The 22,617-nt window shown below is 38.0% G+C and overlaps 1 protein-coding gene across 5 annotated transcripts in view; it reads right to left on the reverse strand.

Moving 5' to 3' along the window:
• Positions 1 to 457: 457 nt before the first annotated feature.
• The window catches only part of LOC137063458 (centrosome and spindle pole-associated protein 1), a 33,559-nt gene continuing 11,399 nt past the window's right edge, over positions 458 to 22,617 (reverse strand). For 4 of the 5 annotated variants that reach the window (XM_067434593.1, XM_067434591.1, XM_067434590.1 and 1 more), the window contains 21 exons: positions 21,851 to 21,947; positions 21,693 to 21,756; positions 19,262 to 19,611; positions 18,976 to 19,094; positions 18,701 to 18,785; positions 18,386 to 18,497; positions 15,773 to 15,920; positions 14,869 to 14,955; positions 14,365 to 14,486; positions 14,127 to 14,276; positions 12,689 to 12,832; positions 12,477 to 12,584; positions 11,906 to 11,972; positions 11,710 to 11,821; positions 11,148 to 11,287; positions 6,576 to 6,713; positions 5,501 to 5,544; positions 5,283 to 5,346; positions 4,076 to 4,158; positions 2,135 to 2,285; positions 458 to 1,128 (listed from right to left, as the gene is read on the reverse strand). In XM_067434593.1, coding sequence (XP_067290694.1) covers positions 926 to 1,128; positions 2,135 to 2,285; positions 4,076 to 4,158; positions 5,283 to 5,346; positions 5,501 to 5,544; positions 6,576 to 6,713; positions 11,148 to 11,287; positions 11,710 to 11,821; positions 11,906 to 11,972; positions 12,477 to 12,584; positions 12,689 to 12,832; positions 14,127 to 14,276; positions 14,365 to 14,486; positions 14,869 to 14,955; positions 15,773 to 15,920; positions 18,386 to 18,497; positions 18,701 to 18,785; positions 18,976 to 19,094; positions 19,262 to 19,611; positions 21,693 to 21,756; positions 21,851 to 21,947 — 2,588 coding nt within the window. In that variant the 3' untranslated portion in view covers positions 458 to 925. The remainder of the gene's footprint in view (positions 1,129 to 2,134; positions 2,286 to 4,075; positions 4,159 to 5,282; positions 5,347 to 5,500; positions 5,545 to 6,575; positions 6,714 to 11,147; positions 11,288 to 11,709; positions 11,822 to 11,905; positions 11,973 to 12,476; positions 12,585 to 12,688; positions 12,833 to 14,126; positions 14,277 to 14,364; positions 14,487 to 14,868; positions 14,956 to 15,772; positions 15,921 to 18,385; positions 18,498 to 18,700; positions 18,786 to 18,975; positions 19,095 to 19,261; positions 19,612 to 21,692; positions 21,757 to 21,850; positions 21,948 to 22,617) is intronic. The other variant, XM_067434592.1, reaches the window with a different exon arrangement.

A 22,617-nucleotide genomic window follows, 5' to 3' on the forward strand; every position in this document is an offset into this window, starting at 1 on the left:
ACACACATTTGCTCAACCTACATACGGTATATTCCCAATCATCTTAAATGCAGTTATGTGTTAAATGTCCAAATATTTTAGTTATAAATAAAACAAAATGATTCACTTAGGCTATTATTATTTATTAATGATCAGTTAATCAAATGTAAGAAATTATGTTTTAATTGGTTTAAATTAAAAACACTAATGTGTTTTTGTATGCATTATATAGTAAACTATGTTTAAATTAATATCATCCGTATATACTTAGGGTAATCATTAACTGACAGTTTGGGACGACCCGATTTGTCATGACACCGTTTTACGCCATGAGAGAAATAAAGATAATCCCTCCTTTCATTTCATGTCGACATTAAGACAATTTTATGTTCGCAGGCATCTGATTGAAACCCCTAGTTTAACCCCAGGCAAAGATATGACTTGAAATATGTGAATTACAGAACAGAGTAAAAAAAAATTCTTAAAATATTTTATTAAGAGTCAACAGACTCAATTACATCTCCTTCATTTTTCAGCTATTCAGTTTGCTTATGCTTGCATAAGCTCATATTTCCTACTTACAATTCATCTGTAAAGTAATCATTAAAAATTCAAAACAAATCACAATTTGCAGCATTGGAAGTACAGATCTCTCACCTGAGCAAACAGAATTCATGCAGTTTACACATTCATACACTGGAGCATTAAAGTTCATTTGTCCCAGACTGCACTCTCTGACTGGAGGGAACAGACTTGACAGGACGTGTTCTGGAACATTTCCTAAATGTAACATTTCATTTCACACAAATGTACAGTCTTAAAGAAACTTGCCTGATAAATCGTTAACGTTCATCTTTGGCCTCATGTATACAAGTTTGTATAAACTTGTTCTCTATAAAATAGCTGTACAAAGTTTCAAAACTGGCATACGAATTCAGAATGAGATTTAACCATGGTAAGTGGATGGGCCTTCCCAATCCTGGCCTGCATAGTTTCGGCTGGATGGCCTGCGACCACTCATGAATCTCTTCAGCGTATCTGAGGAACTAGGGCGTAACCAGGGGTCTGTGGCAATGGTGTCAACGGAAACGCGTCGGTTGGTTGCAGGAGTCTGTGGCCATAGCTCCTCAACTTCCTCAGCTGACACTTCTAGACGGCACAAAAGATACACATCTTAATGCTTCTGACTAACTAGTTTGTTTAGCAAGCTAATTACTTAACATTGTCTACTAACTGTTGAAGAGTAGTCACAATAACATGCTACATTTTCGATTGTTGGTCAGTTAGGATACGAGATTTACCCACCCTTAACTGTCAGATAAAACCGCTGTGGTTGGTCGCATTAACCCAATCAAAGAATGGAAAATAACGTTTGCTCCATCCCAATTCACCTACTCATACTACACTCTAAAAGTATGTACTGTTTTTTTAAAGAAAAATTACATACTTTTGAGTGTGTTGCAGAAGAGCAGGGTTTGGGACATACTACTGCATCTTTAATGGATGGACCGCTCTGTCGTTTAGTTACGTGCATACCGTCGCCGTTAATCATCTGCCCTGTCAATCATCTTGTCACAGTAAAACTCCTCAACACAATTTCATTTCCTACCGTATCGGAGAAAAATGTAGTAGCACGCTGATATGCCATTGGTGGGTCTTTAATGCGGAGAACTCTCCTCATGTGTTTGCAATTTGCATAATGATGCATTTAAGTCAATGACTAAATGTCTCATTACAAAAGTTCACAATGCTGTTGCAAATGGAATAAAATTAGAATAACATTGAATAAATATATTTTCGTCAGGTTAGTTACTGAAAAGGAATCATTTAAACCCCTTTATCTGAACCTCCCTACTTAACCAACAGACCCGAACAACTACCATGTTTGTAGTTTTAGAGTGTGAACAGATCTGCACTTCGGATTTTAACCGGAGACAATCCGGTTATCTTTGTAATACTCATTTCAACATACGATGATTTGTGACACTATTTTTATTTTATAATACTATTTAGGACAGATAGCATGTAAATTTGGATGCAGCATTTGTCTAGAGCTCCAGATTAAGCGGCAATGTTGACCGGACTTCATAGTAGACAGGCTGAGCGAGACTAACCAGCCATGAGCGATTATCCTTCCGGTTTCTGAGTTACTGACCTGATCTCCAGTCATGTTCTCTCATGTTGTTCAGCGTTGTCATCTTGTTCTTTGTGCGCTCCCTCAGCCGCTCTATTTCTGTGCTGGTCAGCGAGTGCAGTGACTGGCTGTCGGGACCACTGTCAGGTCGAGTGTGCCTGTTTGCCACGTCCTATCGACAAAACAAAAGTCTTTGAGGATGCATTCAATAAAAATAAAGTCTAGCTCCGTTCCAAATCCTGACTGAAGGCTTCTAAAGAGTAGCTTGCATAAACCGTATTGAAATTTGATGTTAAATTAAATAGGACCTGCATAATTCTGCTGTGGACAGCATCTTCATTTGGCATGACACTTTGAGTGCATTAAATGCATGTGTTACAGACATAAATGGCCAGTAAGAGCTGTGCGTGTAAACCTCACTCCCCGGGCTTCAAGAGATACACCTTGTTACCACGCTGGAGACCCCGGTTAAAATCCCTCTCTAAGTAGGTCGAGTAGGTTACACATGGCCAGAGAAATGCATGATAGTGACCGACCAAGTCCATTCTCTTGCCATTGAGTATACATTGGTTATACACTCGTGATTGTTGTGCATTATGCGATAGAATGAGTGCACTCGATAATGTCCACCACTACAAAAGACACTTCCCTATAGTGCACTTAAAAGGGTCAAGCGGCCGAATATGCATATCCACCCTTCTATATATAGGGGCAAATGGTAGCATGTCTGAATTCACAGTATTAATAAAGCAGCAGGCACTGCGGCATAAAGACCTACTACCTTCTTCTAAAGTGTGCACCCAGTGGACACGTTACTATCCTATTAAAGGAATTACATTCACATCATATAGAATATTTTTTTTTAAATGGACATGAAGTAATTATTGAAAGAAGTACCTACTGAGAGAGTATAACATTTTGGTCATAGCCAAATCAACAACGTTGATTATACTTTGTCTGACATCTTAGTGTCAAACAATATAGACAATATTTATGTGTGCCAAGTTTTTTCTACTTGTTAGAGAATCCTGTTAGCAACATGTTAACATGAACTCCAATGGAATCAACCTTTGAATCCAGGAATCAAGCACTATTTTTGCTTATGTAGAGCATACCAAATAAGTTAAGATGCAGGCTTAGGCTTTCACACAAAACATATTTTTGCATTGCACGGTCTAGCATTGAAAAACTATGGAAACAGAGCGCAGACGTGTTTGTCCAGTTACAAAGCTCAAAGCAAAGGGAGATCTTAAGTAAGCTTCCTCCCAGGTTGGTGACATCACTAACCCTGGAATTTACATAAACCCCGCCCCTGGGAAGACGCAACAAAGGGTAAGATTATCATGTCAAAATAAACTAAATCAATGACTTGAAGATAGTTAACTCTCTCCGTCATTGTCTGACTCCGGTTTGAACATAAAAGGCTAAACAGTTGCATTGCCTGTCTGCATGAGGTTATCACAGCAGCTAACTGGAGTTCTTGAAGCTCCGCCCCATGAGCAGCCGCTCATTTGCATTTAAAGGGACACACAAAACATGTTTTTGTTCACCCTTAAAAAGTGACAATTTTAGCATGCAATAACTGATCTGTGGGGTATTTTGAGCTAAATCTTCACATACACACTGGGGACATCAGATACTTATTTTAAAGGAGCAATTAACCACCCCTTTAAACAAACATGACTATGGCAGCATCCAAAAACGCAATCTATACGTCTTATACTCTTTTTATATATCTTTTTCACCTACTATACAGTAAGGAAGTGTGTGATGTGAAATGCAGCCTATTTGCATTCCCTCGCCCACATTTTATACAGCACCACGTTCTGCTTGAATGGCCCCTTGGAAGGTAGCTGCCCATGTACGATATATAGTTAGCAAGGCAGCTAGGTTTTGGAACAGAGCTAATGGCTTTGCCTTGGTCAAGTGAGGTTGTAGTTGTGAACAACTAGGGTCTCTTACATTAGAGATGTCTCCCTTCCTAACTGCCGGTCTCGCTCTCTGGTCACGCCAAGATTGCAGATGGAATGAATCGCCACTTGGGTCTGTGAAGAAACAACTGATTGGTTATTTACAGCCGACACATGTTCAGCAACAGCAAGCTCTGCAGTCCTTCCTCCCTCTCGAGATTCTCTCTAGCTCAAACATGCACGATTCAAGCAATCAAAGCTTGGTAATTGAAACTGAGCAAATGAAATGGCATTTAATGAATGTTTTGGGAACTCATTTACAAGGTGACTGCTGATCTCTCTGGGGTGCCGCTGAGGACAGGCATTATCCTCACACCAGAGTCAATCTCTCTTCTGTCTGGTATTCATAGCTGTCACGCTAGCTGTCATCCATCCCTGGTGGCAGTGACAGCAGCTGTCTGACAGTGGTGTCACGCATTGTCTGCTGCTCATACTGACAGACGGACACCCATACTTCCTATAGACGTCTATTGTTTCTAAATGATGTTAACTGATTACCCAACTCTAATGCTACCCCTAAAGTGTTTTTTAAATTACAGATCACATTATATTACTATAGCTAAATGGTCAAATTAAACATGACCTAACGTTGTTTTTAACAGGCCCTAAGGTAGGATACAATTTTGTAGGGGAATAGGATCTTGACACTGGAGTTGTGGGTAAGCAATGAAACTCAGCTTATGTGCTGAAGCCCTGATGACATTCCACGTCAGTTTCAAAAGTTTTTTTTTTTTTTAAGACGTTTTTGGAAGTATGGCTATCAATTCATAGCGGAATATGTAAGTATACTTGTGAAAAATTCTGTCATCATTTACCCACCCTCAAACCTGTATGGCTTCCTTTCATTTGTTTAACACAAAATAGATTTTGAAGAATACTGGTAACCAAGCCGTTTTGGTTACCATCCACTTCTATTGTGAGGACATAGACACTAATACATCTCTCAAAACTTTTTCTTTTATATTCAAAAAGGGAAAAGCCATACAGGTTTTGAACCACACATAAGTGAGTACATTTTCATTTCGGGATGAACTATCCCTTTATATGTGAATACTGGAGGGTGTTATTTAAATTTAATCTAAAAGTCTAAACTTTTCAGGTGAAAAAGCATTTGTGACACACATGTGATTTGTGACAGCATTTGTGAAGCGTTGGTGAGTAAAACACTTCACTCTGTTTTTCGTTTTAGGGGAACTTGCCAATAAAGGCGCTCTCTGAGTCTAACAGCAAGCGTCTGCCCGGATCCTCTGCAGAATTCGGTCTCTGGGGGGATAAACACATCAATAAAGACGTCAAGTCAATACCGTCAGACAGTGCTAACGGAGTGCAGATACCCTTTAAGGGCTCGGAAAAATGGGTCACGAAAAAACAGTCGATTTTTTTTGTGCAGCACAAGTTTACCAGTGTGTAAACCCACCTGCTCATGATGCTGCTGTCCTGAAGACACCACATCAAAGTAATCTGCCCAGGGAAAACAGGTATGAGTTCACAGGTTTTTAATATATATACACACCCATCTTATGGCTAAAAATACATAAATCTGTATGATGCTCACGTGCCCACTGTATGCCGCAGTGGACAGGGGTCAGCATGGGCACCCTGACTGGTCTGTGGCTATGCAGCCCCAAACACAACAAACTGCGATGCAATGATTCAATAACTTGACTTGGTCATTAAGACATTTACAGCCACCCACCGGCAGTTAAGTTTTCTTTTTTAGAATATTACTTTGCTAAAAAAATTATAATTTAATATTTTCATATTAATAAAAACCCATTAAAGATATAGTTCCCCCATAAATGAAAATTATATAATCATTTACTCACCCTCATGGCCACTGAAGGCCAAAGGTTTATGTGTATTAAATTCTATGTTGAATTAAGACATACATATATTTCTGAATTGCACTTTTTGTAATGTCAGTTGGTTGCTTTGTCTCATTTAACACAATAATGACTTATAATTATATTTTTATATTTATATTATAATTATATTTAAATTTTTTATATATATATATAAATATATATATATATATATATATATAAATTAAAATATAATTATAATATAAATATAATTTAATTTAAAAAAAAAAAAAATATATATATATATATATATATATATATATATATATATATATATATATATATATATATATATATATATATGTATGTATGTATGTATGTATGTATGTATGTATGTATGTATGTATGTATGTATGTATGTATGTATGTATGTATGTATGTATGTATGTATGTATGTATGTATGTATGTATGTATGTAAAAAAATTAAAATATAATTATAAAATAAAAATATAATTTAAAGTCATTATTGTGTTAAATGAGACAAAGCAACCAACTGACATTACAAAAAGTACAATTATATATATACAATTATATTATATTATATTATTACAATTATATATATTAAAAATATATATATATATATTATATATTAATATATTATAAAGCCCGTCCCTCACAAACCAACTGACCAGCAGCTCTGCCCCTCCTCAGGCTGTTGATGGTTCGTTGCTGTTGTCGTAACAGAGCCTGTTGCTGGATATCTAGACTGTGATCATCACTGGGGGGATCAGGATATGCCTGCCGCACCTCCTCACGAGATGCACCATCTGATAACACAAACACACACACACAGATAAGAGTCATCCTCTCCTCCAGGAATACAGCATCACTGACAGATAATGCAGGGATGTTGACTAGAGATATGGACAAATATAATAAAAACGCAGACACGTATTGTAAATCAGTGTTGTCCATCACACATTACAGAAGAACAGCAGCTCTGCCATGGCCAAACCAGCTGAGAGATGTGGAGAGAGAATCAGGGCTGAATAAAGAGCATGACAAAGCAAGGGCATGGAGTCGGGCGCTGAGTCACGGCTCACAGAGATGCTACTCATTTCTCTCCTGCTGGGGGGTTTGATGACTGATACGACCATTCAACCCATGGGGTGAGCAGATGGAGAGGGAAAGCTGTTGAATCCATCTTCTGAGCAGATGAAAAGGATAAAGACTTCCAAAGGGATATGTAGCATTAAATGCTAATGTGCTTTCTAAGAGGAATGTCTGTGTTTTTTTCCCTTGCAAGTCGTTTAACCTTATCCTCTGCTCAGAAGATGGATGTTGACATTGGATGTACGGTAAGATAATGCAGCTTTCACTCAACCACATCCAGGTTTTTGCTACTGGGAATTGGGATGCAGATGTAATGGATTTTTAGCCTCAAATTTAAATTCCAATGATAATTCATACTAGCTACAATGGTATTCTCCTGTTGAATCTTTCTCTATTCCTATCTGCGCTAACAACACAATATAGATTGCCTACATCTAACAGTGGTATTTTATTATTATTTACATAATATTATAGTATTTATTCATATTTAAAATATAACCTTAAAGGGTTAGTTCACCCAAAAATGTAATTTATGTCATTAATGACTCACCCTAATGTCGTTTCACACCCGTAAGACCTCCGTTCATCTTCGGAACACAGTTTAAGATATTTTATATTTAGTATATTTTAGCATCGAAAATACATTTTGGTCCAAAAATCACGAAAAAGACAACTTTATTCAGGATTGTCTTCTCTCCTGCGTTTGTTTTCAAACCTCAAAAAAAGATTAAAACGGTCATGAATCAACGGATTGATTCATGATTTGGATCGCCAATGTCACGTGATTTCAGCAGTTTGACACGCGATCTAAGTTATGAATCAGCATATTGATTCATGATTTGGATTGCGTGTCTAACTGCCAAACTGCTGAAATCACGTAGTTTTTGTTATTTTTGGACCAAAATGTATTTTCGATGCTTCAAAAGATTCTAATTAACCAACTGATGTCACATATGGACTACTTTGATGATGTTTTTATTCCCTTTATGGACATGGATAGTATAGTGTGCATACACTTGGATATGCTCTCGGACTAAATATAAACTGTGTTCCGATGATGAATGGTGGTCTTAAGGGTGTGGAAAGACATTAGAGTGAGTCTAATGAGTTTAATTTAATTTTTGGGGGAACTAACCCTTTAAAGCTACACTGTGTGATATTTTCCCCCATCTAGCGGTGAAAAGGTATATGACAATCCAGTGAATAATAGTTTCTGTTCCTCTCAATTCTTATTTCGCACTCCTACAGTGGCCGATTTAGTCCAAGATTAACATGGCAATCCCCCTCTTCACATTCGACACGGTAACATGGAGTATTAAAACGTGAAAAGCGAAGCTTGAATTTACAGTTATGTCCCTCTTTGGCTAATGTTCTTTCAAGATGGATGGGCAACATGGCAACCGGCATTCGAACCCCTCACCCGTATGTATTTTCAATGGAATATTATAAACTTACGAGAATACTTTATTACTTGAAAGGAGTAAATATACATTAATGAGCATATATATTTTTGAAAGAACTAAGCGTTTTAGCTAAGAATAAACTAAAAAAGTTACACAGTGTAGCTTTAACTTAAAAAAAATGTATTTAAAAATTTAGTCATTGCTTTTTTAAAGGGGGGGGGGGGGGGTGAAACACTCAGTTTCAGTCAATCTCATGTCAATCTTGAGTACCTATAGAGTAGTATTGCATCCTTCATATCTCCGAAAAGTCTTTAGTTTTATTATATTTATAAAAGAAAAATGGGCGAATTTAAGAATGACGAATATGCAAAGCGGTGACGTCCTCAAGCGTGGAGAAACCCATGGCTATCGATCTCAGCTAATAGATATATAATCCAGAATCTAATTCGGAGACTGAAATAGAAACAGCAACAGCAGGACGTCCGTCTCTGTGGTATGTACTGTATTTAGTGGCCTGTCAACATTTGTGTGTCTTTACTCGCAGTTTATGAGGACATGATTCGGTTTATGGATTATTGTATGTGACTAAACCTTAACAGTAGCAAGCAAAACGGTTTTGCACGTCAGACTAGTGTAAGGTTAACTTATATATAGAACAACGATGGAGTCCGTTTTTGAATGACGAAGCACGCGATCGTGTCGTTTACTGATGTTTACTCACGCGACGATAGCCAACAGCATAGACATTTGAAGCAGTTTTACTCACCGGCTGCTTCCAAAGCAGGACCGAACCTTTATCGCTGGGACCGCTCCGTCAAAAACACACTTCTTGGAGTGTGGAGATCCACTTTGCGATGCCACTGAAGCGATGTTGTGAAGCTTCCCATCATTTCTGCGTTCAAATGCAGCGCTGCCTTCTCGGAATGCTGTGCTGAAGCGTTGAAGTCGCTTGATGTCAAAGTGGAGGAATGAAGTGGAGCGCGGCGCGGACTATAACCAACATAAGTGTTCATGGACGAGTGGATCTGCAGCTGAGCGAGTGTTTATGGACATGCATTTCCTCTCTCGCTCTAGTCACGCGCGCGCACACCCTACCGGGAGAAGAGCCCGTACGGCCCATACAAGGACCTTCCGGTCTATTAACGTCAAGCTGAGCCATACTCGAAAAAAACTCTCCGAAACTTGTGAGAAACCGGAAGGAGTATTTTTGACACAGAAATACTCCCATCAAACGTCCAACATTAGTTTTTGAAACTTTGTCTATGTTTAGGATTGGAATCCAAGTCTTTAACAGTGTAAAAAGCTCAGTATGCATGAAACAGCATTTCACCCCCCTTTAAATCTATTTCAAATTCTTTTATTTATGACCAAACTTAAAAATACTATTTCAGATTCTTATTTTAATATTTAAACTTTATTTCAGATTTGTTTTTGATTAGAGGGGTACATTTCAGCGCTGGGAAGATTAATCTTTATTTAAACTGGGTCATTAATGTAGTAGAAATGTGAAATAATTTTGGTGCGTTCTAGACTGAGAAAAGACAGAAAATGTATTTTTGTCTCATGGGGATGAAAAACAACAATTCCCAGAATGCTTTGCTGGCTCCCTCTGCTGGCTGTAGTGTTTAGCCTTTTGGGGTGGGGGGGGGGGGGGGGGTTACTTCTTTTCTTTCAGCTGTTCCCTTCAGGGGTCACCACAGCAAATCATCTGCATCCATCTATTCCTATCCGCTGTATCCTCTTCTCTCAGTCCGACTACCTTCATGTCCTCCTTCACTACATCCATAAACCTCCTCTTTGGTCTTCCTCTTGACCTCCTGTCTGGCAGCTCTAACCTCAGCATCCTTTTACCAATATATTCACTCTCCCTCCTCTGAACATGTCCAAACCATCTCAACCTGGCCTCTCTAACTTTGTCTCCAAAACATCTCGCATGTGCTGATGTACTCATTCCTGATCCTATCCATCCTCGTCACTCCCAAAGAGAACCTCAACATCTTCAGCTCTGCTACCTCTAGCTCTTCCTCCTGTCTTTTCCTCAGTTCAACTGTCTCCAAACCATACAACATCGCTGGTCTCACTGACTGTCCTGTACACCTTTCCTTTTGTTCTTGCTGGTACACTTTTATCACACAACAGACCTGACACTTTTCTCCACCCATTCCAACCTGCCTGCACACGCTTCTTCACCTCTGAGGGGGCACAATCATTTGAATATACTCCAGGGTTTCTACTGATACAAACCCATATGCTAATCGCTGAAGAAACCCTTTAACAAACCAATTTTTAATATTTTTAGTTAACTAACTATAACACTGAATGGATATTTTTTTATTAACCTTATCCATCCATCAGATCCATCTATCCATACTTACATAAGATCCATCCATCATTCTGGATCAGAAAAATAAAATTTAACTTAAAAGACTAAAACCAAAGTCAACACGGCAGCCATCTCGGCATGTCATATCTCGCTGAACTCATTTAGCCAGTGTGTTAAAGTGTGACTTTAAAAGGTATTTGGAGAGCAGATGGTACACTGAAGCTAACAAAGGATCGGAGCATCAACAGCAGGAAATGAGTGCGGCTGTCTGTGGACATGTGAAGATAATAAAGACTGGTGAATGGGATTTCGGGTGCCATCATGGCTGTGATGAGTCTTTTTAAGAGTAAAATTACAGACCCATTGAAGGGTTCTGCAAAGGTTTTTCAAGCAAAAGACAGGAAACTCAGTGTGACATTTACCTCTGTACTTCAGCTGGTTAAACTCTTGTAGGTTGTGCATGTTGGCTGTTGCAACGGTCTGGGAAGCCGGTCTCCTGGTGGGTACTTGTTTGCGTAGTCTTGTCACTTCAATAACATCCTGCGGGACGTGTTCTCTTGGCCTGTTTAATATGCAAGGCATAATGCACAGTCGGTCATGATGACAAAACAAACCATGATAGGATGATCAGATGCATCATTCTGAAGAGATTTATTTTGTAATATTGACCTGTTGACAATATTATCAACCATTTATTACATGGCTACTTACCAAATAAATAGGAACACCAATCAAATATTCCACAGAATAGTGTAGATCTTCATCAAAGGGGTCTAATTAGCCGTGTTTCCACCACAGGTACTTTACCCAGGAACTAGGAACTTTTAGGGTGTGTTTCGACCACAGGAACTAGGATCTAAATAAAGTTCCGAGGGTTCCTGGTACACATTTTTCCAGGTAATTTCGGTGGAAACGGGTTTTTTGATTTGAATGATCAGAATCATTCTGAATGTGTCTGTGCAGAATGTTTGTTTATTACCATACCGTGTGTGGTCATTTAAATTGGACTGCATTAACTGTCCCTCCAGACGTCTCTGTTCACTCCGCAGCTGCCTACGCAAGGCTGATAACTCCCTGATCACCGTCTGCTTTTCTTCTAAAACAAAAAGACAGTATACAGTTCGGGGACTTTGTCCTTTACAGCTGCGATGGCTAGAGTGCATGTGGTGATATACGTTACCTGTGGCCCTGATCTCGTTCCTGCGGGCAGGCACCGGGGGAGAATGTGGGGCTGACATCGAGCGCATCTAATTCAAGACAGACAGGGAAAACTGTGATTAGCTACTTAACATGTCATTCACTCAGACGTTCCTGTCTAAGTGGGCGTTTCTTGGCTAGAATAAGCTGCACTGTGGACCGTGATTGGGTGTTTCTTCAACAGTGGTGGATTTTTGTCATCAAAACTAACAGATGTTTATGTCTAAAAGTCTTATGTTTAAAATGTAATTTCACCACAGAAGGAAGATAAACACGATATTCTCATTTGAGATGTGGCGGAAATGACAATGAGGTGGGAATTTGAATGACTTTCAGAGAGGGGGGAAAAGACGACGACAATTCTCCTTTGATGGTGGAGCATATACATATAAATGGTTGAACATTGTTAGAGGGCAAATTAAACTAGTGAGAGCCTTAAAAGTATTTTAAAGCGATTAATTTCTAGTGTGCCCATAATTGAAGAAAACACCCAAGCATTGCTGTCTGAACGGGATGTGAAACATGATTTCACTTTGTGTATGTGTGTCACTTACAGACACAGTTGCAGAAGAGCGGTGGCTCTCCACCGATGGAGGTCTAGGTGTCTGCTGACGTAGTTGCTTCTGCAAGGTCGGTAGGGGTGGTGATGGAGCCCTGTGGACCTTTTGGTATTTGAGAATGATGTATCAGTACAGAAAAGGATGTTTGGTTTGAGGTAAAAGCCTTATGAACAAATGTAACAGACTTAATAATGTGCACCCTTCACCTCCTTCACATGTGTCTGCTTCTCTCTCTCGTGTCGCTTCCATAGGGCGTCGTTCTCTTTCTCCTCCGCTTCTTTCTTCAGTTTCTCAGCCTCTTTACGGCGCTCTTCAGCTTGCCTGCTCAACTCCTCATTTTTGGTTATTTGCTGTAAAATGGATGAGAGAAAGGAAGCACATCCTGTGACTTGGTACGTTTCTTTTAACATAAGGCGCGGTCATATTTACAGTTCCTCAGCTACATTATGTGTGTGAAATCCAATAATTTCAACAGTAATATGCGTGATTTGGAGTTTTGCATGATTTCTCTTACTTTTTAACATGAATTTGTTGTGATGGCCATCACAAAGCTGCTTGGTTTGAAAGAGACTTCTGTGTTAGCTTTGCTTTATACAACGCTACGCTACTGACAATAGAGGGTATTTTTTTAAGGTCAAGGGCTCAGGGTTAGCATGGTCCAGTTAGCCACTGCTGGTAGATGCTGTAACTCCTTCATTATGAAGGCAAAAAGCATCTTTCTTTCATTCATGACCTCAAAAAAAGCTTTCTGTTAGGTATTATAAGGGATAGTTTTTATCAATTGTATCATGCTTGGTTAGAACACTGTGTTAAAGGCTGTAGACGATAGACTATTTCTAGCTTAAAGGACAATTCCAGTGAAAAATGAACCTAGGGGTAATTAACACATGGTAACCAAGCAGATTGTTCTCTGGGATGCGTTTTCATGAAAATCTAATGTAAAGAGTTTTATCTCTAAAAACAGATTCGCTTTTAACGTTCGTCTTTGGGGCACTGAGCAAGTAAAATTAAATCGCTAGTTAATACCACTAACAAGGCTCGAAATAGCCTCACACTAACACGGTAGCATAATGAGGGTCCCTACATGTAAACCGAAGCATTGAGATCATTAAAAAAGTAAGTATCATTACTTTGTAAGAATGCAAACAGTTTAATAAGAAGATATTTTATAAAGACAGTACATTACGCGTATACGGACAGCGGCCATCATGGAAAACAGTCTCGACGAGTCGAGCCACGAACACTGTGTTACGTGATGAACTGTGACTTGGAATCTCATATGGTCCGTTGTTTCCGGGAAGAAACCACTGAACGCAGCAGAGAAAATAAATAAATAAAAATATCCATGTAATTAGAGTTCACAAGCTTAATTCCCATTGATCACTAAGTGTGCTCACTTAGCACAGCGTTCGAGGCTCGACTCATCGAGACTGTTTTCCAAGATGGCCGCTGTCCGTATACGCGTAATGTACTGTCTCTGATTTTAGAGATAAAACTCTAACGCATCCCAGAGAACAATCTACTCGGTAACCATGTGTTAATAACCCCTAGGTTCAATCTGGGTCAAGACCAACGCTTCAAAGTGAATACATCTTTCAGCAGACTATTTTTGCGATCCATATAATATAACTGCAAATCAAGAACCTCTTTCTCTTTCCGACGCTTCCTTTCCTGCTCTTCCTCATACTCCCTTTGTATTTGGGCTCGCTGTTCGGCCAGCCGTCTCTCTTCTTTCTCGTCCTCGAGCCTGATTAGCTCTCTTTCTTCTGCCTCCTTTCTCCTCTTTTCCTCGATCTGTTCATCCAAAAGATGATGGCAAAGTGAAATGGCCGGCCAAAAGCACAAACAACATAATACAAAGATGACTGAATGAGGTCCGTACCTGTTGTTTTAAACAATCTTTGTACATTTCCTGGTCATGGAGCTGCTGTGGAGTCGGCAGTTCGGTGAAAAGTTTACCCCGTGCTTGTACTGGTGGCTGAGAAGAGAGAACACCTGCAGGCTCTACGGGAGAGAGGATTGGTTGGTAGAGAGGATTTGGATGGAGTGGATTTTTAGCTTCTAAAAAGCTTGATAAGGATATCCGCAAGGTCAGAAGTTGCCCACCTTTTTTAATATTTTATACATTTTTATAATTATTTTCAGTAAATATAAATAACTTTTTTTTTAAATGGTATTTTCCTAAATTTCTATAATGTTTTATTTAGATGTTCACAAATTCTATGCAGTGCTTTCATTGACCACTTGCTGAAAACCTGCTCTAAGTGCATGTCATTACAAATATTTAAAAGCTCCATTCCAAGTAAGTTACACACTTTTTGTGATTGTGAGACAAATTATAATTCAGTGGCCAGTTACTTGATGCATAAGGTGAAGTATCTGTCACCTGTCCTAGAAGATACTGGAATCTGCACCACTCTGCCTCCGGAATCATAAGCTTCCACATTTGATTTATGCATTCGTTTCAAATCACCTGGAAACACAGACATAACTATGATTTAATTACTGTTATGAAAAATAAAATCACTATGACTGATACCACAAAATTTCAATTGTCCGTCGGGCAAGTAAAATTATTTTTCACTTGTCCCTTCAAAAAAATCCACTTGTCCCGGACAAGCGTTAATGTCGAGCCCTGCCCTTGTTACATCTGCATAATTATAAATTAGCATTTAAAAACACTATTGCCCTGAAGAAACTGAATAACAAATATTTAAGTATACTGAAGCATAATGACCATCAATTAATGCGAGTTATGTGTTAGTTGTGTTGAGTGCCTTACTTGACTTGTTGAATGTCAGGGTTCCCACATCTTTTGACCACTGAAACCTTATCTGACTTTATCTGTGACTTTTACATTTTTACAATCATTCATGATTACTGGGTAAGGATTTCACTCACAAAGAACCTTTCTAGCTGATAAGATATATCTGAGTGGGGCAAAGCTAGAGAAAGAAAATCATATGGACTACAGGAATTCAGATGATTATTCCTTGACTTTTTTTCTTGATTTCCTACATGACTGTAGCAACCCTGATACATTGATGTTATTTAACATTTGATACAGATATTTCTTAGTACTAAATAAAACAATAAAAATGCATTAGTATGTGATTAATATCTTGCAGATTCTGTAAACAGTATGTAAACAATAAAAAAAAGGTTTTTGCAGTACTCCCACTAATGGTTTACCATTTGCAGATTGCACTAATTGAAGCCTTCTTAAAATGCAGTTGTATGGACTGTGTACATGGAGTTGACTGAGTGAAGTGTGAACTGTGTATGCGTACTGATGAGATTTCCATGATCATCCCTAAGAGGGGCTCCTCCTCCTGCTCTTCCCCAGGGCTCGTAGGCCTTCATCTCAGCCTCTATTTTAGCGTCATACAGCTCTTTTTCCACCTTCTCACGATACCGTCTCTGCTGTCGTTCTTGAATCTGTCAATTCAATCAATTAGGCTTGGTTCACACAGTGCGTCATCTGATTTGTTTTTTAGACAAGAAAAAAAAGTTTAAATCCTATCTGCTGCATATCAACAAATGAAAACTAAAATAATTGTGTTTGTTCTTCAATCTACAAAAAAACTGAATTGGAAAGTTGGATACGAGGAACAATGACTGCCTTCCTGAACAAAGCCTCAATGTCAAATAGTGTAAGAATATAACATTAAAATCAAAGTAGTATTACTCAACATGTTGTAATCAGATAGTAAAAAAATAACCGTTGAGAAGACTTTCAGTTGACTTTAAAGTAACCCTGATCTGCCTCTAGATTCCCTTTACCTTGGGAAATAGTGGATTCTCCTCTGATCTCTTTCTGTCAGACTCCTGAAGTTCTTGGTGAACTCACTCAACACATTAGCATTCAAGGCCATCCATCTTCAAAACCTTCCCTGCACTATTTCAGACTCAATGAAATTGCAACCAGGCAGTAAAACAAACATCTTTCCAGCTATATCTCTTTTAATATCAAGATCCCCTGAGGTAATCGAGGAATAAAATGCAATTTGTCCTTCTTCTGTGTCCACAGCCCACGCCCCCACTGAACTAAACCTAAACGTGCAGCCGAATCAAGCATGTCACTTCATTACATCTATGCTTTGCAACACTATATCAGCACTTTCCATAAATACGGTACTTTTTTATGTCCAATTGCATTTTTAAAATCATTAGAGGCACAAAATTATTTTATTTTGTTTAGTAAGAGTCAAAATCTGCAATTAAATGGTAATTCAAAAAGGGGTAATTAAATGCAACAAATCATGTGAACATTTATCATCATCTTTTATAGGAAAATAAAACTATTTTAATCAAACTTTGATAATTGACTTAATCTTCTAAACAACTGAGAAGGCAGTCATTTTCTCCCCCTTCTTGGAAAGCGATGACAGATCTGTATTTTCCAGGAAACGTGTGTACTTCCCGTAATGCTACCGTGTATTATGCATGTTATTTTTTGACAGACATTGATGTTGTGATATTCAAATGATGTGGATTTAAGACGTGATAACGTGCGTAAGGGGTGATTTGATTTTTGGGTAATTATAAAACGAGCTGGAGGCGTTCAAAATGCTGTTCATTATACTTATTTTTTCAGAAATTAAGTTTATTTCATAGCTTAAATAAATTACGTTACTCAGAGACCAACATATTTGGCTTGTCAAAAATGTTACATTCAGCTGTCGCAAATTGGTCGACATTGAAATAAGGAAAGGAGTGGTTTTGAACAAAGCAGTTTTTATTGTCTTTTAAAATAATAGTGAAAAATCACAAACTCTTGTCCCATTATTACCCCTTAGCATTAGATTTTGACTTTTTTAGATACACTACCATTCAAAAGCTTGAGGTCAGTTCGATTTATTAAATTTATCAAAAGTGACATTTATAAATAAATAAATACTGATCTTTTGAACTTTTTGTAATGACAAAAATATTAAGCAGGATGACCATTTTAAACATTAATAATAATATTTCTTGAGCAGAAAATCAACATATTAGAATGATTTCTGAAGGATCATGTGACACTGAAGACTGGAGTAATGATGCTGAAAATTCTGCTTTGCCATTACAAGAATAAATTACTTTTTAAAATATATTACTATAAAAACTTGTATTTTAAATTTTAAATTGTAGTAATATTTCACAATATTACTGTTTTACCTGTATTGTCTAATAAATAAATGCAGCTTTGGTGAGAATAATTAAAAAAAAAAAAAATAAATTTAAAACTCCAAACTTTTGAACTTTCATCTAATGTAAATCATAAAATTATTTCATTTTAATTAATATAATCTAAAAAACAGTAGATGGTTTTAATAAAGATGCCTGCATCATCCCTCATCAAAGGGTTCACTAAATTTTTTTACTCACCCTTATGGCATTCCAAACCTGTAAGACAAGTCATCTTTAGAACACAAATTTAGATATTTTTAATAAAATCTGTTTTCCGTCCCTTCATTAATAGCTATGCAACTACCACTTTGATGTTTCAAAACATTCATAAAAGACTGTAAAACTAATCCATATGAATCGAGTGGCTTAGTCCAAAATTTCTGAAGAGAATTTATATTTTAGGCTTTTATTCACATAGCAACATTCATCAATGCACACATCAGTTGTGGTAATCATATAAAGCAAAAAGAAAAAAAGTTTTGAGAAAAAAAACGGACTAATAAACTCCATTCTTATTGATTCGTTTTATGATCTCTATTCAGTTTGTTGAAGCGTCAACGTGACAGTTGCGCAGCTGTAAATGGAGAGTACAGAACTGTCTCCAATTTTGTTAAAAATATCTTCATTTGTGTTATGAAGATGAACGAAAATCTTACGGTTTTGGAACAACACAAGGGTGAGTAAATGATGAGGACAGAATTTTTCCTTGAACTAACATATTGTGAAAGTACCTGCTGCTTAAGGGCTTCCTGATAGCTAACAGCACTTTCCTTGGGCTGCTGCAGCCTCTTGGAAGAAAAGAATGCTGGTTCTGAGGGATCGACACCAGCATGGCTGATCGGTCTATGGAGAGAACAAGATGAGCATTATGATATTCTGTTATATATATGAATAAATGTGCCCCCTACTGGTGCCACAACATAATTTGCCATTAAAAAAAATTACCAAAGCAACTGAAACATTATACATCTTTTTAGAAATTCATATTTCCATTATTTTGTTTTTTCATTTCAATATGGAACTTATGTATGAAAACATGTGCCTACAGTGTTAGGCCTTCAGAGGGAGGCTGCAGAATGGGCCAATGTACTTCTGGAGGGATGTGTGACTGTTGACCTCCTGCTGGTCCATCTAACACACACAAAAAATATATATAATTTTAAACAGGCATTCAACAGCTATATTTATCATGAAATAGTCATGGAATTCAAGCTAGAATGCATATAACCGAAGAGACAACTTTCATATTACATTATTGGTTTAAACAAATTTGGTAAAAATGATATATGTAGCTATGCTAAAGCAAAGATAGGCCACTTACAATAGGCCAGATTGGGGTCAAGAGGATTTCTGGCTCCATAATAGTAATATGCATTATCATAAGGCGTTTGATAGGAGTCAGTGAGAGAGGGAACCAACGGAGGACGCACACCTGTAATTCTGACATTAGAGAACAGAAGTATTTCATTAAACATGCAACAAAACGGTGTCTATAGTATAATTACATTTCAGTTATATTGGTAATTCAGTACCATCTCAGTACAATTGTTATTATTTAATAAAGCAATTGTTATTTCAGTGCAAAATCTAAGAACATAACACAAGACCTTGGGGCAACCATCTCCCCCAGGGTTCTTGAGAGGCTTCTGTGGTTGTCTCCAGTAACAGGGATGGTACCATTGACCCCAAACCCTGCTCCAGCCTCCAGACCAAGGCCTGATGTGTTAGCCAGCCGGCTTAGGACAGTGGTGTGTTCCAGAGATGGTGACTGGAAAGCAACACGAGGCCTCTCGGGGGGTGCGCTCTCCCTTGGTGCTTGTTGAAGTTTGTCGTCTTTGAGCCGCCTGGCAGAGTCGGCCCTGAAGACCTCAAGATCCCGGCCTGGGTGGTAAGGCACATCCCTCCTCCTGCCCTCGTATTCCCGGGTCACGGCACCAAATTGTTTGATTCGGTCTGGCTGAGGGAAACAAGGTGATATAACTGTAAATAGGAGCACGGCAGTTGTTGCACAGCTATGGCTGCAGTGAAAATGTGTGTCAAAGCCCAAGCTCTTGGGTCAATCTCAAATTCTGTCAAGTTCCAAAGTGAGAGAAGAAAAATAATTTACTTAAAACGCAATATTACTTATTTAAGTATCCGTCTTCTAAAGCCATACAATACCTCTGTGTGAGGAACAGGATGAAATTATTCACTGTGAATGTGAATTCACAACAGTGAATATGTTGTATGAACAACAGTGAATGTGTTTTTTTTTTTTAATTTATGACTTAATTGTATTTATTTTCTATTTCACCATGGGAAAAAACTCTTAATAGCCATACAAGTAAATTAAGAACATTTTTGGATCATTCATTTATATGACAAAAGATAAATGAATGATGAATGAAAGATAAATGAAATATAAAGAGTTTAAAGACCAAAAAAATTGATTCTGAGATATATTTAGCTTAATATTTGGGCTTAATTTTCTTTCTTTTTTCTCGCAGAATATTTATGCAAAATATTTTTTATTTATTATTCTTTAATGTCATGAAAAAATCATTACAGGTCCTTCTAAAAAAGCATATTGTGATAAAGTTCATTATTTTCCATAATGTAATGATAAAAATTAAACTTTCATATATTTTAGATTCATTGCACACCAACCGAAATATTTCAGGTCTTTTATTTTTAATTAACTCTAAACACCTGCAAAAGATTCCTGAGGCTTTTAAAAACTCCCAGCCTGGTTCATTACTCAAAACCAAAATCATGGGTAAGAATGCCGACCCTGTCCAGAAGGCCCTCATTGACACCCCTGAGCGAGAGGATAGGACACAGAAAGAAATTTCTGAACGAATAAGCTGTTCCCAGAGTGCTGTATCAAGCACCTCAGTGGGAAGTCTGTGGGAAGGAAAAAGTGTGGCAAAAAACGCTGCACAACGAGAAGAGGTGACCGGACCCTGAGGAAGATTGTGGAGAAGGACCGATTCCAGACCTTGGGGGACCTGCGGAAGCAGTGGACTGAGTCTGGAGTAGAAACATCCAGAGCCACCGTGCACAGGCGTGTGCAGGAAATGGGCTACAGGTGCCACATTCCCCAGGTCAAGCCACTTTTGAACCAGAAACAGCGCCAGAAGCGCCTGACGTGGGCTACAGAGAAGCAGCACTGGACTGTTGCTCAAATTTTGCATGTCATTCGGAAATCAAGGTGCCAGAGTCTGGAGGAAGACTGGGGAGAAGGAAATGCCAAAATGCCTGAGGTCCAGTGTCAAGTACCCACAGTCAGTGATGGTCTGGGATGCCATGTCAGCTGCTGGTGTTGGTCCACTGTGTTTCATCAAGGGCAGGGTCAATGCAGCTAGCTATCAGGAGATTTTGGAGCACTTCATGCTTCCATCTGCTGAAAAGCTTTATGGAGATGAAGATTTGGTTTTTCAGCACGACCTGGCACCTGCTCACAGTGCCAAAACCACTGGTAAATGGTTTACTGACCATGGTATTACTGTGCTCAATTGGCCTGCCAACTCTCCTGACCTGAACCCCATAGAGAATCTGTGGGATATTGTGAAGAGAAAGTTGAGAGACGCAAGACCCAACACTCTGGATGAGCTTAAGGCCGCTATCGAAGCATCCTGGACCTCCATAACACCTCAGCAGTGCCACAGGCTGATCGCCTCCATGCCACACCGCATTAAAGCAGTCATTTCTGCAAAAGGATTCCCGACCAAGTATTGAGTGCATAACTGAACATAATTATTCGAAGGTTGACTTTTGTTGTATTAAAAACACTTTTATTTTATTGGTCGGATGAAATATGCAAATGTTTTGCATTTTATTCTAATCTAAAATATCTGAAAGTTTAATTTGTATCATTACATTATGGAAAATGAACTTTATAGCAATATGCTATTTTTTTGAGAAGGATCTGTATATAAAAATGTTATAATATTTAAGTCTTAAATTTGAACTATAAAAAAGTATAAGACAATTTATATAAATATGAATTAATCATAATATATATAACAATGAATTATCAAAGATAAAAAATCTGACAACCTTCACCTTTTTTTCTGGATCAACAGCGCCTGTTGCAGCCACTCTCATCTCAAGCTCCTTTTCCCTAAATAATTAATTTTAGATGGTCAAATGAATATTTGAGCTTAGAAATATTTTAATTCAAATACCCACAATCAGCATATCAAATCGTTTCTCACATCCTTTTGTTCTTCTGTTGTTCGGCTATTTGCTGTAGCAGCTCAAGTTTGTAACGTTCCTTCCTCCTCTGAGAAGCCCCATCCCCCTCAGCAGCACCTATATGACCCAGTCACAGGTCAGAAATTATAGACACATTTATTTATATATATATATATATATATATATACATACATATATACAGTCTTGTTCAAAATATTAGCAGTACAATGTGACTAACCAGAATAATCAAGGTTTTTAGTATATTTTTTATTGCTACGTGGCAAACAAGTTACCAGTAGGTTCAGTAGATTGTCAGAAAACAAACAAGACCCAGCATTCATGATATGCACGCTCTTAAGGCTGTGCAATTGGGCAATTAGTTGAAAGGGGTGTGTTCAAAAAAATAGCAGTGTCTACCTTTGACTGTACAAACTCAAAACTATTTTGTACAAACATTTTTTTTTTCTGGGATTTAGCAATCCTGTGAATCACTAAACTAATATTTAGTTGTATGACCACAGTTTTTTAAAACTGCTTGACATCTGTGTGGCATGGAGTCAACCAACTTGTGGCACCTCTCAGCTGTTATTCCACTCCATGATTCTTTAACAACATTCCACAATTCATTCACATTTCTTGGTTTTGCTTCAGAAACAGCATTTTTGATATCACCCCACAAGTTCTCAATTGGATTAAGGTCTGGAGATTGGGCTGGCCACTCCATAACATTAATTTTGTTGGTTTGGAACCAAGACTTTGCCCGTTTACTAGTGTGTTTTTGGTCATT

The sequence above is a fragment of the Pseudorasbora parva genome, chromosome 24 (genome assembly GCF_024679245.1).
Source record: "Pseudorasbora parva isolate DD20220531a chromosome 24, ASM2467924v1, whole genome shotgun sequence".
In the NCBI taxonomy this organism is placed as follows: Eukaryota; Metazoa; Chordata; class Actinopteri; order Cypriniformes; family Gobionidae; genus Pseudorasbora; species Pseudorasbora parva.